The following is a 15,947-nucleotide window of genomic DNA, read 5'->3' as shown; positions in this document are numbered from 1 at the left end:
ATGCCATCAACAAAAGAAAAATGAAGAAAAATATAAAAGAGATCAGCATTATTCTATTTGGATGGCCTGTTCTTGTCCAGCTCTCCAGCACAGTTTTTAAAACACAGCCGGTTGGGGGATGACAGCTTGAATAATTTCCAGATGAGCTTCTATATTTTGAGTTCTCAATCTCTGCCTTAGCCCATCCAGAAATTACAAGCTTGAAGCAGGTATCGCTGGGGGGTGTTCTGTGGCCTGTGCTATGCAAGAGCTCAGACTAAATGATCATAATGTTCCCTTCCAGCCTGAAAGTCAGTGAAGCTTTAAAAAGTCTAGAGGCTCCACAGATGCTGGTTTTAATATTTTGTTATTTTGCTCTCTGAAAAAAGTCCCATAATTCTTTCTGTCAGTTTCTGAAATGTCTTCTGCGAGAGCTGAGGAAGGAAGATCGGTTTTATTAGCAATAAGAGGGAAAATGTTTTGGTTTCCTGCAATCTTCTGAAGTCAGCGCCACTGTCATGACAAGGATGTGGGCAGTCTGACCAAGTGGTTGAAGCAGAACTCAAGAGTCAGGCCAGAGGGCAAACAGAAGTGAGATGTCTGGCGTAAGGCAGAGTCAGGGTACCAGGAGATCAGCAGTAGAAGCAGGAAGCAGGAGAAGCAGTCCCAAGCAGGGAGAATCCAGTTGAATAAACAATTTCCTATTTCAGTGTTGGCTTTACATAGAAGCTATGAACCAATCAGGATGACCAGCATTTTGCCAGTTGGCTTCCAGGACTGGCATCCTGTGTCAGAGTTCAGCTCCTCATTTGACAACAGTTAACAGGTCACTAAGTGGCAGGCTGGAAGTTAGTAGCTGCGAAGAGCCCTGTGGACCAGGGGTCAAAACCTGCAGTCCCTGACATCAGCATTCATACGTTTGAAATCTTTTGTTTTTGATGAGCGCATTTGGACTCCTAACTGGTGTTTTTAAAAGGCATTTTCCATAGTCAAATCAATATTCATGCTATAGTGGGTTATTTTGTCGGCAAGTTACATTAATTTACTTTAACATGAAAACATGAAAGGCAAGATTAGTCCTTTGAGCATCCTACTACATATTTCTCCACATAGGTCTCTCTTTGATCGATCAAAGAATGTGAATAGTTTGCCAGTCAGAATATTAATGATCTTGGTAATTCACAAATTTAGTGTGCAAACTGATTCATATTGTATACCAAACTTTGAGAGTTACAAGGGCATAGTCAGAGCTAATCATTTAACTGTGCTACAGATACACTTGATTATAACATTGTAGCAGTGGTTAAAGACGTTTGCAATGAAGCCTGTTTCACTCTGTTTGTGGTGTTTGCGGTTTTTCTGTTTTAATTCCTCACACAAATTGTGAGGCCACCTCTCTCCCTGTTTGCCGCTGTAGCTGGAATCAACTGGGATGTTTTTTATTGACTGCCCAGCTTGGAAGGGCTGGTGGCAGAATGTTCATTGGGAAGAGCTTTTGGTCCTGGGATGGATGTGTCAGAGTCTGAGTCTCTGGCCTTGGGAGTTTGATGGAAGGCCCGTCTCTTTCTTCTGGCCTGGGCCTGGAGAGGAGCGGTGATAGGAGGTCACTGTTTCAAAGTCAGCATTTGCCCACAAATACATTTGTAGCGCAGGTACTTTCCCCTATATACACCAGCCACCTCAGGACTTAGCGCAGTCGAGGGTAGAAAATGGAGTGTGGTTGATAAGTGTCCTTCCGCGCTGACCCAATGGTCTTGCTCCTTGCAAAACAACAGGAATTAGAGCTTGTGTGTCTGTTTTAAAAACGTAAACTGTCTTTGAATGTCCGTTCCAAAAAATTGAAATTCCAGCAGTTTTGAAAATACTTCATCCATCTGTAATAGGAACTGCCCCTGCCTCAGAACTGCAGAGCAGCTGGTGCTGTCACATGATGTCTTTGCAGGGAATAATTCCTGCCACCTTAGAACCTCTCTGGCTTTTCCAGCTCAGAAAAGGGGGTGGGAAGGAGAAGCAATTGTGGTCTTACAGCTACATCAAGAGCCAGACAATGCATTTTTAACAAACCAAGTTCATTGTTTTTCCTTTGTACCAAATAAGAATGTGGAAAGTCACTGGCAGATGCACCATACTTCCTATTAAAGGGGTGGGTAGATGCTGTCCCAAATGCAAGTGCTGTGTGCAGAGAGCCTCGGGGCACGGCTTGGCCCTGGGAGCCTCTATATTTGAAATTTATTCTCTTTAACTTGGCAAAGGAACTAAGTTTGCATGTCTCTTGGTGTCATTCTGCTGTGTATAGGTCATTTCCACATGACGCCAAAACATGTAGCATGCATTGCTATTCTATGCACATCCTTGTGCCACACTTGCCATCACGATATCTAAGTAAAGTATTCAGCAGCATGACCACAGTGAAGATCCGCTGCTCTGCCAAACAAGGAGAACTTTAAACATCTCTGAATTGAGACATAGAAATAGGTTGCCAGGGATTTCATTGGATGATGAAACATTCCCTAGGTCCTAAAGAAAGGCAAACGAACAAAGTAATTTAGTGGGGGAGATTCAGAAAGAAAAGGAGGTAGCCAAGAGACAAGATTCATTTTATATGTAAAGCCTCAATATTTGGTTATTTTTCATGCAACTTTTGTTGTTTGATTAGTTTTTTGCTAAGAGCAGCTGTACTTTGCTTGATTTAATAGCCGTTAGTGCATTGGTGTAGGAACTGAAAAGCTATTATGTTTGGAAGCAGGTAATTCACAATTGGAGTTGTAGACTGGTTATTACCATATTTTAAACCACCTAGAGGACGCAATGTTTATGGCCCATCTTAAATTATTGTCTGCCTATTAAGAATCACTTGGGTATTCTTATTGTTTGCATCTACTTGTCAGTTGCACATTCCATGATCCTGTATATCCGGGCCTTGCGCCATGTTGTTTCCACCACCATTGCCCCTTCCAAAGTCTGGAACTCTGCAAAAGCTGCTGCAACCCATGGTGTAAATCAGAGCAACCCTAGGTACTGCTTTAACCTGCTGCAGGCCAGTATCTCCATAGCAATTAATGCTCTGACTCATGGTTACATAGGAGTTTGCAAGCAGGGGTAGTGCAGGGCTGCCTGTGCTGACAGATTTCTCCCCCAAACTCCTTGAGTCTCCTGTGTGTCCCTTGTACCACCACCTGGGCATGGTTTATTATGACAACTAGTGCATTGTCCCCGTTGTGTCCTGGACCTTTATCGCTGAAGAGTTGTATGTGTTGCTCAGTCTGTTGGAGTTAGAGATGGAACAAAAAAATCAGTAAATCCACTATCCCCTTCCTGTGGTTCCTGGGATCCGCTTAGTGCTTTACTCAAACTGGTGTAAGTGTCTTAGAAGATGGAGCTACCACTGTTCCCTTTGGAAACTGCCCCACTATTATACTGCCACTATCACTGATCAGCCTCGTGTTCTTTTCATTCATCTCATTAGTCATAGTTTTATTCTTGCAGCCCCCTAAGCAAAGACTTACATGGTGTTTACATCTTTCAGGTACTTTAATTATAGACTGTTTTTGCGTGACTACCCCCTCCTTTGCTACCATAATCATTCAGCCAAGCTATTCATAGGCGTTCTTTTAATCTGTCTTCCAAAAGTCAGTCTCTCCAACCCCATAATCATCTATGTTGTTCTTTAAACACCCATCAGTTTGCATGAAACTAAAATGGTTCTGAATTAATAATCAATACAGAGAAAGCAATAAGAAGTCCCCGAAATATTGTAAAACAAAACTAATACTATTTTGCATTTCATCGGACAAGAGAGAGGCCCACATACATTCTCATATTTCCATTTTGTACGTTTTCCCAGCAGAAGATTCATGATTATTCCCATAAATCTAAAGGATTTGTGGCCTGCACTTTAAAGACTCTTTGCCCACATGCAATGTATTACAAATGTCTTGATGACTAAAGTTTTAATCAGTCAAATCTGTCTTGATTTAGCAGGATTTTGTGGACAAATCTTTGGTCTCAGCTGTATAATAATTACAAGCTGTTTTACCAGTGGATAAAGCAAGGATTACTTTCCTCTTTGAAAATGGTAACTTTATAATTACATGTATTTACTTGGCTTATCAGAAAAGAACTCAGCAGCTGAAACGCAGGATTATTTTTGTTTAAAAGGCTCGTGGGTGACTGGAAAAAACACACATTTTAGATTTTCACTTTTATAGATATAAGAATCGTTGTTTCTACTGGGAACTTGCAGCAATTATAGAGGATTTTTTTCCCTCTTTTAATATAACATGCTGTTACAACGGGGTTCTACACAGACTAACTGGCAAATGTTGGACTAACGCCAAAATACAGTTTATTGATGTGCTTACCAATAAAATAAAAACTGAGGGTAGGAAGGAATGTAGAGATTAATTTTGTCACGGTAACATGAAATATTCACCGTCTGGTTTTTGGGTAGGAATATGTGACATTCTCTTCCTCTAAAAAGTGAACTTCTTTCCAATACAGTATGTCTAGAGGGAAAAGAGTAAATGGGAGTTGACTTTGTTATTGTATATGCTCCATGCTAGAAGGCAGACAGAACCTCGTTTTCACAATTGGCTTTTAAATTTCCATTTCCAAGATTGCCACACCAAGTTTTTAGCTAAGTTTGTAGACCTAAAATTTTGCATGGTCGGAATTTCAGAGTCGCACATGGGAACTGCTTTCACACACAAGTAGAGCAATTATGTATCTCCCTCGTTTGCATATTTGAATGCTATTTGTTGTCCAGTTTGTGAGCACAAATGCTGTTCTTGTATGTAAATCTACCAAAAACTTGAGCAACCATAAATTGTTTTGGCAAAAACATGAAAAATGTTTTGGCAAAAATATAAGATAGAAAATAGAGAAAAGAATGTCACAATAGAAAGTTTTTTAAAGGATTTCTGCAGTGAAGTGATGGAAGATAATCTCTTCTTGACTAACTAGCCAAGGGCTACCAAATTCATATGTCACCAAATAGTCTTCAATCAGCAGTTACTTCAACTTAAGCCCAAAGTTAACTGGAGACAAAATGAAAGGTTCTATTTTCCACTCCAAACACCACTCTTTTGGACTTTCAGGATTGTGCATTTCTATCTCTAAACTGCATGTATACTAATGGAGATAAATTGCCTTGATATATACCACCACACAGTGCCATGAGGTTGAAACGCTGTGTGTCACAATGTGGTATCACTGAAGCCTTACAATCCAAAATATGGCTAATGAAATATCTCACCGTGATTCCATAACAAAACGTCCTCTGGGAACCATGTTCTCATTTTTTAATGTTTTTTCTTTATTTCTCTTGCTTTCATGCACACAACCAGATGCAAACACTTTTTCTCCCCTTATGCCTTAGTTCATGTTAAGGGTCTGAAATCTTGAACCCAGTCCTGACCCTCAACTTTTAGAATGGCAGCAAAAAGTCTGTTTCTATTGAATGTGTATGTGCTATAAAAACACTGGGGTGTTTTTTTCTACATTCAAACTAGTAATGTTCCTGAGTATCAATAGTTTCTATAGGATATGTCTGCACTGTACTAAAAGACTTGCAATAGGCCGCAGCTCTCTGGGGTCACCTGATGCAGGCCATGGCTCATGGGCTGTAAAATTACAGTGTAGATGTTCGGGCTCAGTCTGAACCAGCAAGGAAGAGGGTCCCGGATTCTGGACACCAGCCCGAGCTCGACAAGCCCAAGTCAGCTGAACTGGACTCTGAGAATTGGTGCTGCAGATGTTTTATCACTGTGTAGACATACCGAGATACACATTTGTAACACTATCAACTGTTTTCATGTATTGTTAAAATAGTAGCAATAGAAAATGTATAAATATAGTAATTTATAAAGAGGTTGTTAAGGTACCATTCCTTAAAATAAATATATAATAAATTGCTGAGTTAGTGGTAACAACCCAGCAGCATGAATTTGAAACACGAGACTCAGCAAACACTATGATCCTTCTGGGGCTGGGATTCAAAAGTGTATTTGGAATAAAGTGGAATGAAAAAATTTGCTGGTAAAATACACGTTGCGGGCTAATCCAGTGAGTGACATTGATATTCACTTGGGAGAGAAAAAAGAGAGAGGTTCACTTTCCCTGTCGAGGATGACATTCTTATAGTAGGAGTCAAATAAAAAGTTACCTGTTATACTGTGCATTTTCACTGCCATATGCCTGATCACAGCATAAGTGAAGGGCAGATTATTTTGATAGCCTACCTATGGAATTCTGTGTACAGTTCTCTGACACCATCCAGTGGCAGGAGGTTAATGTGGACTAGATCCATGGGGCTTCTTTTCTTTAACATCCACTTGTCATAGAAGGCATTTTACTTTAGTTTTTAAGTCTGTTTCCAATGCTTTCAGATTATTTAGTTTTTAAAACCATTTCCAGTGCTTTCCGACTGTTTTGGGGACATCATTCAAGTTCTCTGTTTTATCCATCTGCTTAAATTGTCTGTCACTACTTAGTTAACAAAAGCAACTGAATTTGCAGAAGCAGAAAATATCAGTTATTTACAGCATGCTTGTTGAAAGTATCTTTATATGTTTGTCCTGCATAAAAGGCTTTTTTTGTATTAAGTACCAAAATCACACATGATTATGAGAGATTTATTCACTTCTCCAACTTCCTATTTCCACCCTTTTGCATTAAACCTTTTTTTTAGCCTGAGTCTTGTATTGATTTTGTTAATACAATAGTCAAGAAGTGTCTAGAGCAATCAGCATGGTGCAGCACACATCTAATGTACTGCTCCCAATCTGACCTGTCATTAGATTAACCTGAGCAACTTCATGAAGAGCAAATGTTAGTTTTAACTACTTGGATAACTACAAAAAAACCTAATGTTAGGAAAGTAGCCAGCAAAGTTAGTCTCTCTTTCACCCTCTCCTTCTATGGAAAATTTCTGTAGAAGCCTATCTATCAATCCATCTGTCTAATCTTAGTTATAATTGTTGTACCTATGGGCCAGATTAATCCTATCAGGTTCTATGGACTTTAAATGAGAGTCCATAAGAGTTATTCTAACAACCTAAAGAACTTTATAGAGAAGGATACCTTTTCTGTAGGCTTTTTTAAACCACTCGGAATAGTTCTTTTGCATGTGATGATGTATTTCTTCCTTAAATAACAGGGTGAAACTTAAAAAACAACAACAAATAGTCCTTCAGCACCATAAAGACGAACAAAGCATGTAGATGGTATCATGAGCTTTCGTGGGTACAACCCACTTCTTCATGTGAAAGCCTATGATACCATCTACGTGTTTTGTTCGTCTTTAAGGTGCTGCAGGACTATTGGTCGCGTGTTAAGTTTTTCCAGTTTCCAACTAACTCGGCTACCCCCTGAAGCTTTGTTACAGGGTGGATGGGAATCAACTGTATCAAAGGTATAATTTACCATGAAATTCTGTAGGACTTTTCTAAACATTACAAGCCAAGCAGAGCTCCCTTCTGTCATAGATTTCAGTTGCTGCTTGGTTGTCAGAAGCTGAGAATGGGCGACAGGGGAGGGGTCACTTGATGATTGTCTGGTCTGTTCGTTCCTTCTGGGGCATCTGGCATTGGCCACTGTCGGAAGACAGGATACTGGGCTACGTGGAATTCTGACCTGGTGTGGCCGTTCTTATGTTATGTCATTGACCTCTGTACATAAGCTGTGACTGTCTCTGCCGTTCATGGGGACAGAAAGCATGGCCTCTTCCCCCAGTGCTGCTAAGACAGTAACAAATGGTTACTTATTCCTCCTTCAGCCACCTGCCTCTGAGATGTCTTCAGTGCAGGGAGTGAGAACCATGACTTGAGAGACCTCTGCAGGGACAGGTTCTCACTTCTGGCAGAATAGAGCTGTAGTTCTCACTATATTGTATAATTATGTTTTTAAAAACAAACCTTTCAATGATTCTGTTCAGCGAAGTCACTCTTTGAAATCATGAGCATCCTGTAGAGAAAGTTGCTTGCTACTGAGCATGTTTACTGCATTATTAATAATTAAGAGGATAATTAAAGGATAACTGCAAATGTAATTAAAATTCATTTTGGTAGGTCTAGGAATTATGAAGTAATTAAACATTTTGATGCAGCATATGAATGAGGAATTTGGTGTGGGGAGAGTTAATGGATCTGTCCTTAAAGAGGATCAGTTCAGGTCCTTATGCTGGCAGCTAATGATGCAGTCCCTAGCAGTGTTCCCTAAGCTGGGTTCTTGGGTGGTTGCCCAGGAGAGATTCAGATGCCGCCAAGCTAGTTAGCAGAGTTCCCACAGCTGGCAGCATGTGTTCCTACTGGTGGTGCACATCTGCACATGCCTTAGCGCACAGAACAAAATGTATCCTGCACATAGATGGAAAAATTAGTCCCTAATGTGAATTGCAACAATGCGGCCACAATAACCTGGCTAGGGATCCTTGTGTGTTGCTTAGTGGATAGACTTCCAGAATTGTCACTTAGCTTTGTTTGAAAAAAAGGGTCCAGCTTTCTCTTCCCTGCTCTCTTTTCCTAAATGAAACCTAAATGAAAGGATGATAAACATTGAGGAATCTGAATGACTCTTGTTTTGGAAGAGTCCGAAGCCTTCACCATTAACCTTTGTTAGTGTATCTCTGTGCCTGAAAAAGGGTGGGGAGCTGGGATTAAAAAGAATCAGGAAAGGAAAAAGATGATCCAAAAAAAGGATTTGAAACCCTACAATGTTAGTGCACCCAGAACGATGGCAGGATCATTTAATTTTGAAATTTTAAAAAATCAGCCTGTTTCTTGAAAAATTACCTTTTCCCTGAGACAGTCTGCTTAGAGTTTATCTTACGGTTCTACAGCATTCTCCTGGCATATTCATGAGTGGTGTGCAATACACTTTCATGGGCTAGCATCCTTGTGCTAGCATTTAGGATTAGCATTGATTAAAAGGCTGAAGCAGCATCGATTGTTAAATATTGAGAAGACATTAATTACATTCCAGTGGCAAAGGGAAATTGTGCTGGCTTTTTGTAGGATTGCCTTTGTGTGGTACTCTTAAGAATAGTCTACTAAATAAGCCAAAAACAAAGGGGTCAACAGAGCAGAGGCCTCTGCACTGTCTTAAAAGAAAGATAGCTGAGCCAATTAAATAGGAAAGTGGACACAGCAGAGTTTGGCTCTCAGGTTGCTGCTTTGCAGATTCTTTCTGTATAGCTTGGGCCAGCAGCTGGAAAGGGAAGGATTCTGATGTTTGGAGAGATCATGACGTAGTTGGGAGCTGGAGGAGCTAAGTGGAGTGTGGAAAAAGAGAAAGGGAAGTGCAATATGAAGGAGAAAGTGAGTGAGGTTAGGAGCTAAGAGGAAATAGCCTCATGGAAGCTTGCCTTGAAGGAGTAAGATGATGGGAGACAAAAAGGCAGTTTGAGGGCAGTGTCTGGCAGAAGTAAGAGAGGAAGCAAGAAGGGTGGGGAAGGGGGAATGGGTGGGTGCAGTTTTAGTTACATAGTGTTGAACTTCTCTTTAAAGGAATCCACTAGATTCTCATTGTATAGTTTTGGACAGAACTCTATCGATTATTTCATGCTCTATCATATCTAAGTGCCCAATACTGTATTGTCTGTTCTTGAAAAGGATGACACTCCATCGGTATTCAGTAATGTTTGGCTTGCACCAACAATACTATCTCATTGATGTTTAGAGACCAGAGATGCATGCCACAGATGCATTTGATTCTCATCCTAAAGCTCACAGAGGCTATCGTGGCTTTAAGTGAATTTTGCATCCTCCCAATCTTGAGCAGCTTTGGGGGCTGGAGAGACCCCCGGTGTAACATAGACAGGCCTGGGAGCTATATTAGCCTATCTGCACCAAATTGTAGGCTGCAACATAGCCAGACCCAGTGTGTCCTGCCGCCCATGTATTGCCCTACATCAAGGATTGTCGGGATATTTTGTAGGCAACCTTACAGCCAACTTCCTAGATCCAGTGTCAAGGGAATCTTGCCTCAGATGGATCTGGGAATTTTTGAGCCTTTTTATGTTGCTCTGGCATTTACTTCGTGTACAGGGTTTAGACTGGTGAGGAGGACTTCACCCCAGATGTTCTATACCTCTTCGTTCTTACTGTCTTGGCTTTGGGGATGCATCTTGGGGGATTTGTCTGAATAGTGATGCACATCCAAGTCATTATCATCCAGGCAAATCCCAAAGGGTCATTGTCTCTTGCAGATTGTGTCTGTGGCCATGGACCAGTGGCAGTCTCATCTCACCACCAAAGCTTGTGATTGTCAAACGTGCAGCAGCATTCCTTGATGAACATACTTCGTAACTTGTTGGTCTTCCAGCCTCACAATAGGCCCATTCTACAGAAGCCCCTGAAACTGGACCAGTGCCGGTGGAGGCAGTTGCTGGGTTTAGCTACGAATATCCATTTCTGAACTCATTCTGCTCATTAATTTGGAGCAACTGACGCAGACCGGGAGAATCCAAAGCGTCCGTTCACCCGCCACTCTTCGGCCTTCCCTAGCACCCACTTTCATTGCCGTACAGTAAAGTTGGTACAACTAGGCTTCTGTGGATTTACACCATTTGGGCACTATGTCGAATCAGCGATGCTAAAGAAATAGGCCCAGTGCATCAGTGTGATATACAGCTGGTCTCCGACTTATGACCACCTCCACTTACGACCATCCGCACTTACGAACAAAGTAGTCGTAAATGCAGTCCCCGAATTATGAATGCGATCCGCGCTTATGAACAGCACGGTCACCATGTAACTCAATGGGATCCAAGTTGCGAACATTTTGAGTTACAGCCAAGTGTTTGGTCTGTAACTTGTTCGTACCTCGGGGACTGGCTGTACATACATCTCTGAATTTTCTTTGCCTTCCAAACTGAAAGGGATTATTGATGTAAGAGAAGAGAGTTGGAGGATAAATTATGGGGAATATTGAAAGTTACTATTACAATGTAAACAAACTTAAGTACTGGCACATGGCATTTACAAGAAATTACTCATTTCTATGCCCCTGAATTTTTTGTTATTTCGTATTTGACTAGTTCGGTAAACGCTGTTGACTGACATTTCCACTGTTCAGAGTGAGAGATTTTACTAGGTGTTAGAACTGTGAAAACGTTGAATCTTTAAGGTTAAAGTCAACGTTGTCCCTACTAAGCACAGTTCAGTAAAGTGATTCTATTAGGACTTTATAGCTGGCAAAATTGAAATAATTCTTTTACCTAGTCTCTTAACAGCCTTAGTTCACGTGACTATAGACAAGTGTTCCTCCAACAACTCAAGGGTTATAAGAAAGAGTTTCTCAGTTCCAGAGAAGAGTGAGCACTCCATATTGTTCTCTAGTGACCAAGGCTCTCGAGGGATGCGCGCCTGTGGTTATAGAAGCATAAGGTTTTTGAGGGTCAAGACATACACTTCGGAATCGGAGCAACAACATCAATAACTCAGGAAGTTTAGCTTTAGGCTCATAATCTCATGAATTGCAGGATCTGTTTAATCCATATGTCGAGGGAATTCTGTGGCCCCCATCCCTGACACATCTGAGCCTCAGGGTCAAATTTGTCCCATTTTGTTCAGCACACTTTTACCATATTGGGCAAAGGGAGTTCATAGTCAGATACGGGTTTTGCGTATGAATATCATGTTCAGTAAATTCACTGTTCGTTTCCCAGGTTTCTCTAATGCCCGAGTGTTGTTTTACGTATAGAGAACAGCTTAGTAAAAAAATAGAGCTTGTTTAAAGTAAGTGAATGAACTGAACATTATCAAACACACTGAGGATTGTGAACTGTTTGCCTAGTTCTTAACAATATTCCCTTTTGGGGTCTCAGTTACCTGGAGGCTTATCTTGCATGAGTCACCATCTCCCTTTAGTAAATCCTTGGAAAGGGTTAAGGGAAAGAACATCTGCCTATAACTTCTTAAATCCTTTGTCTCACACATCATGACATGCAAGTCAAAACTGCCATCATTTTCAGTTTGGTGTTTCCAGAGGGTGCCAAATGCATTGCATCAAACCAGGACAGAGACTTCTGGGGAAAACACTAAGTACATATGATCACTGTGCCAGAACATTTCAAAGGACCTGTCCCTGTGCAGTATTAATAAACGAAGAGCTTCAATGACAATCAGTCATCGCTTTTCATTAATCTGGTCTCATTTAACAATGCATTTGCCTTTTATAGGAGTTTGACAGTGTGAAATATGCATTTCCCTGAAATGTCTCTCTTAATTTATAGCCTTTTATTCATGACTATGTGAGTGCTCTGTTGAGTATTCTTGAAGTGTTTGTCTACAGAGCACATAAGCTGAATAGTTATATAGTCTTGCAAATAATATTACAGCATTTGATGTCTTTCAGGGAACAAAGTATAATGTTATGCTCATTCTCTGAATTATTTACAGATGAATACTCTTCCATCATCATTACCCTCCGGGACTTTAGGCAGAGGTGCAGAAGTGCTTTATGGGCAGAGGGTTGGAATACCTGGGGTGCCTGCATCAGCTACTCCCAAACAGTAAAATGCTCAGGATAGCTCAAAAACCTCAAGCTTCTTAAAAATAATAACAATAATAATTTGTCTTTTGATGCCAGCACAGGAGGCTTTTGGAGTTATCATTAATAACCATAGTAGGGTTGTTATTTATTAAATAATCCAGCTAATTTATGTCTGGTGCTTTTAATCATCAAAGTGTTTTACATATATTAACAGAATAAAGCATGGTCCATTATCAGTGGGCATCTTTCCATAGACTTAGTGGACGTTGGCTTGGCCACTGGGCCCTCACATCACTCCTGTGATTGTCAGAGAGTGGCTTATTTGAGAACACAGAGGAGAACACTTATTTGAGAACACTGTCAGGAGATGGAATTAGATTTTCAGAGTTCCTAGGCTCGGACCTCTAGTTGGCTTCCCTCTCTTTAAAATGAAACGAACTCTTAATTAATGCATTAAACCAGATGGACGAAGGGTTAATAAAAACCATTCACAGCATGTATTCCTTAGCTCACCTTTTCAATTTCCGTTCTAGGAACGAATGTTCATGAGGCCCAGCGCATTCTGAATGAAAGTGGGTTACCAATCACCTCTGCAAGGGACCTTGAGGATGCCGCAAAGAAAGCAGTGGCTAGTGTGGAAAACAAATGACACTTTGAAGATATTTGCCTGCAGTGTCTGATATTCACAAAAGTGATATTCACATTCTTGTTTCAGAGGAAATTGTTAGGGTTCCTGAAAGCGGTCATCAGTACTGCTGAACTCGCCTATCTGACGTATAGACAGGGCACCAAAATCAGTGACTTCTCAATTAGCGAATTTCTGGATTAAGACATATGTTAATTAGCATTTAATTCCACAAATTTCCTGGTTTTTTTTTCCAAAGTAATGTAGCTGATGGATTTGTGAACAATGCATAGTCAATCATTACTGATGCCTATCTATAAGGTTTTTCCCTAATCCAACAAATACTTTTTGCTATTTTGAGGGGGGGTTAGGGGTTGGAAAAACATTTCAGGTCATTTTTCATGTCCTAAAGTCAGCTGGCAAAAGTAAAGCCTAATCATTGATTGATGTATTTTGATAAATAACCAAAAAAATCTCTTTGCTTACAATAAATATACTTTTCCAGAAGTATAGGGTTTGTTTTCTTAAATAATTTCTGCTTGTTACACACTCCATGCCTTAAAATGATAGCTTTGTATTCAAATACAAAAAGTATACCTCACATTAGGAGAAAAATTGAATATATTATTTGTGATATTGAAAGGACCTTCCATTCTTTATACTGTATCAGCAAAAAGATAAAATGTGATTCAGTTGATTGGGTTAGCCATTGGAGGTGAAATTGAGTACAGTACTTCCAAATGTAACAGTGCCATTAAGTATCCATTGGTGTATGTGTATGCAGTTAATCTAAATGGCTGCCAACTTTTCAAAATAAACTCCTTAAATAAGAGGTGTTGCAATTATTCATAATGTATAAATCAACAGCAGCACTATGTGCGTAATAAAAAAATTCTCAAAATAGTCATTTTATTTCCAAAATGAAAATTGATTTGTTAGGAATCAATGCACAAAAACCTCTTTGTTCTTTTTTCCAAGCATATGAATGTTCAAGCTTTCGCAATGCAAATACATGAGATAAGCAAATTCTAGGTCGCAGAACTCAAATTTCCACTAAAAATCCTATTTTGATTGTATGGTCATGTGTATTGTTCTAATAATTCAACCTGCTGAATGATTGGTATAAATAATCAGTCTGGGAACAAAATACCATACCAAGTGGCTAGAGTAACTAGCCATTGCTGTGCACAGTGCAGACCACAAAGTGTTTGCTGAAATTTGTGAATAATTTTGAGTAATGTACAAATGACAGAATGTCCTGATCTGTGTCTGAACAATTTGTAAATGGGGGACGAGACAAAATTGTTTAATAAATTATTCATTGTGATTTATTTGCTCTACTCTAATCATCACTGTGCTTTATTTGGGGGAAAATGGTGTTGAAAATTTGTTGACATTTCCATTACAACAGTTGTATTCAGAAATGATTTTTAGATTAATCTTTATAGTCATACAAAAATAGCTCGAATCTGCGTTTACCTAATTCCTTATCCCTCAGCCTGTTGCCCAAGGGTATTTGATCATTAGAATGATAAACTAGTGTGAGTTACTGTCCGTATAAGAAAATTACTCATTCAGTTAAAGATAACAAGTATTTCATTTAATGATGGTTTGGTAAGTGACTGCATGGCAGGCTACTTTTAAAAAGAAACATGTACCATAAACACCTCAGTGTGACATGGTATTCTAAGTATGAGGAAAGGGAAAATAAAAACGTGTCAGTCAGCAAAGTGATAAATTACATATTTCCTTGTCACAGATTATCTAGCTTTCTTGTGATATCCAACATTTACAATTGATGTGTTCATTCAAGTTACTCTACATATAGATATGAGAAGTAGTCATTAGTTTGCACCTGTTTACAAATTCTCACATTGTAGCCTTTTTTAAAATAATGTTAAATAGGGATTTTGAAAGTTTTGTGGTTATTGGAATTAAATATTTTTGCTACCAGTGTTTGAAGCAGTGCCGATTTCCTTAGGAGTTGATGTTTAAACTTTCTGCTAATTGTTTTTAAATATACAACGCTGGTAATTAAATTTGGCAACCCATGTAAAGGAGTTTAGGCTTTTGAGGGAAGTAAATTAACTTATTGTGGCCGATTCAATTTTAGTGGTAAATAGATCATGTTTTACATTTTAAAATTAATCTTAAATTTCATGGAGCTGCCTACTTTCCCAGAATATGTAAATAAATGCTCCTCCCTATTCTTTATGGCCTCACTACAGTCAATGGCAAGACTCCTGTTAATTTCAATGTGATAAAATTTTGATCCAGTGTTTCTAACACTTGCCTGAAATAGAGAAATTCAGTTTCTTTCATTTAGTGGGGGAAATAGCTTTTGAAATTTAAAAATAATCTTTTTATATTGATTACAAAAAAATCCATATTTTTTCTTGCCTTAACATGGGCATCTTCTCTTATTTGTTTGATATTTTCATCCAGTAATTTGCAGCTGTCAATGGAATGTATGAAATAGTATCTATAAAAAATAAACAAAGGATGCACACAATAACTTACCTTGTTTGGTCCTAAATTCATAAAGAATATAGCATTTGGCACATTTGTATGAAATTTCATATGCACCAAATACTTAGCCAAATAAATGCAAAAGTAAACTCAATGAATGACTTTGCTTATTCTTTTTAGAGTAGGGCTACATCTAGACTGCAAGCCTCTTTCGAAAGAGGCTTTTTCGAAAAAGCTTCTTTCGAAAAAGAGCATCTAGACTACAATCAGTACTTCCGAAAAAGCAAGCTGCTTTTTTGAAAGAGAGCACCTAGGCAGTCTAGATGCTCTCTTTCAAAAAAGCACAGTTTTCATGACATAGCGCCTTTTTTCGAAGGAGCAC

General features: G+C 39.4%; 1 protein-coding gene across 2 annotated transcripts in view; it reads left to right on the top strand.

Annotated features, from left to right (window-relative positions):
* SUCLG2 (succinate-CoA ligase GDP-forming subunit beta) overlaps nucleotides 1-15,719 on the top strand; it is a 241,606-nt gene extending 225,887 nt beyond the window's left edge. For both annotated transcript variants that reach the window (XM_075938556.1, XM_025183076.2), the window contains exon 11: nucleotides 13,005-15,719. In XM_075938556.1, coding sequence (XP_075794671.1) covers nucleotides 13,005-13,120 — 116 coding nt within the window. In that variant the 3' untranslated portion in view covers nucleotides 13,121-15,719. The remainder of the gene's footprint in view (nucleotides 1-13,004) is intronic.
* The last annotated feature ends 228 nt before the right edge of the window (nucleotides 15,720-15,947 follow it).

The sequence above is a fragment of the Pelodiscus sinensis genome, chromosome 11 (genome assembly GCF_049634645.1).
Source record: "Pelodiscus sinensis isolate JC-2024 chromosome 11, ASM4963464v1, whole genome shotgun sequence".
In the NCBI taxonomy this organism is placed as follows: domain Eukaryota; kingdom Metazoa; phylum Chordata; order Testudines; family Trionychidae; genus Pelodiscus; species Pelodiscus sinensis.
The sequence above is the reverse complement of the archived record's forward strand: the minus strand, read 5'-3'. Positions and strand labels throughout refer to the sequence as shown.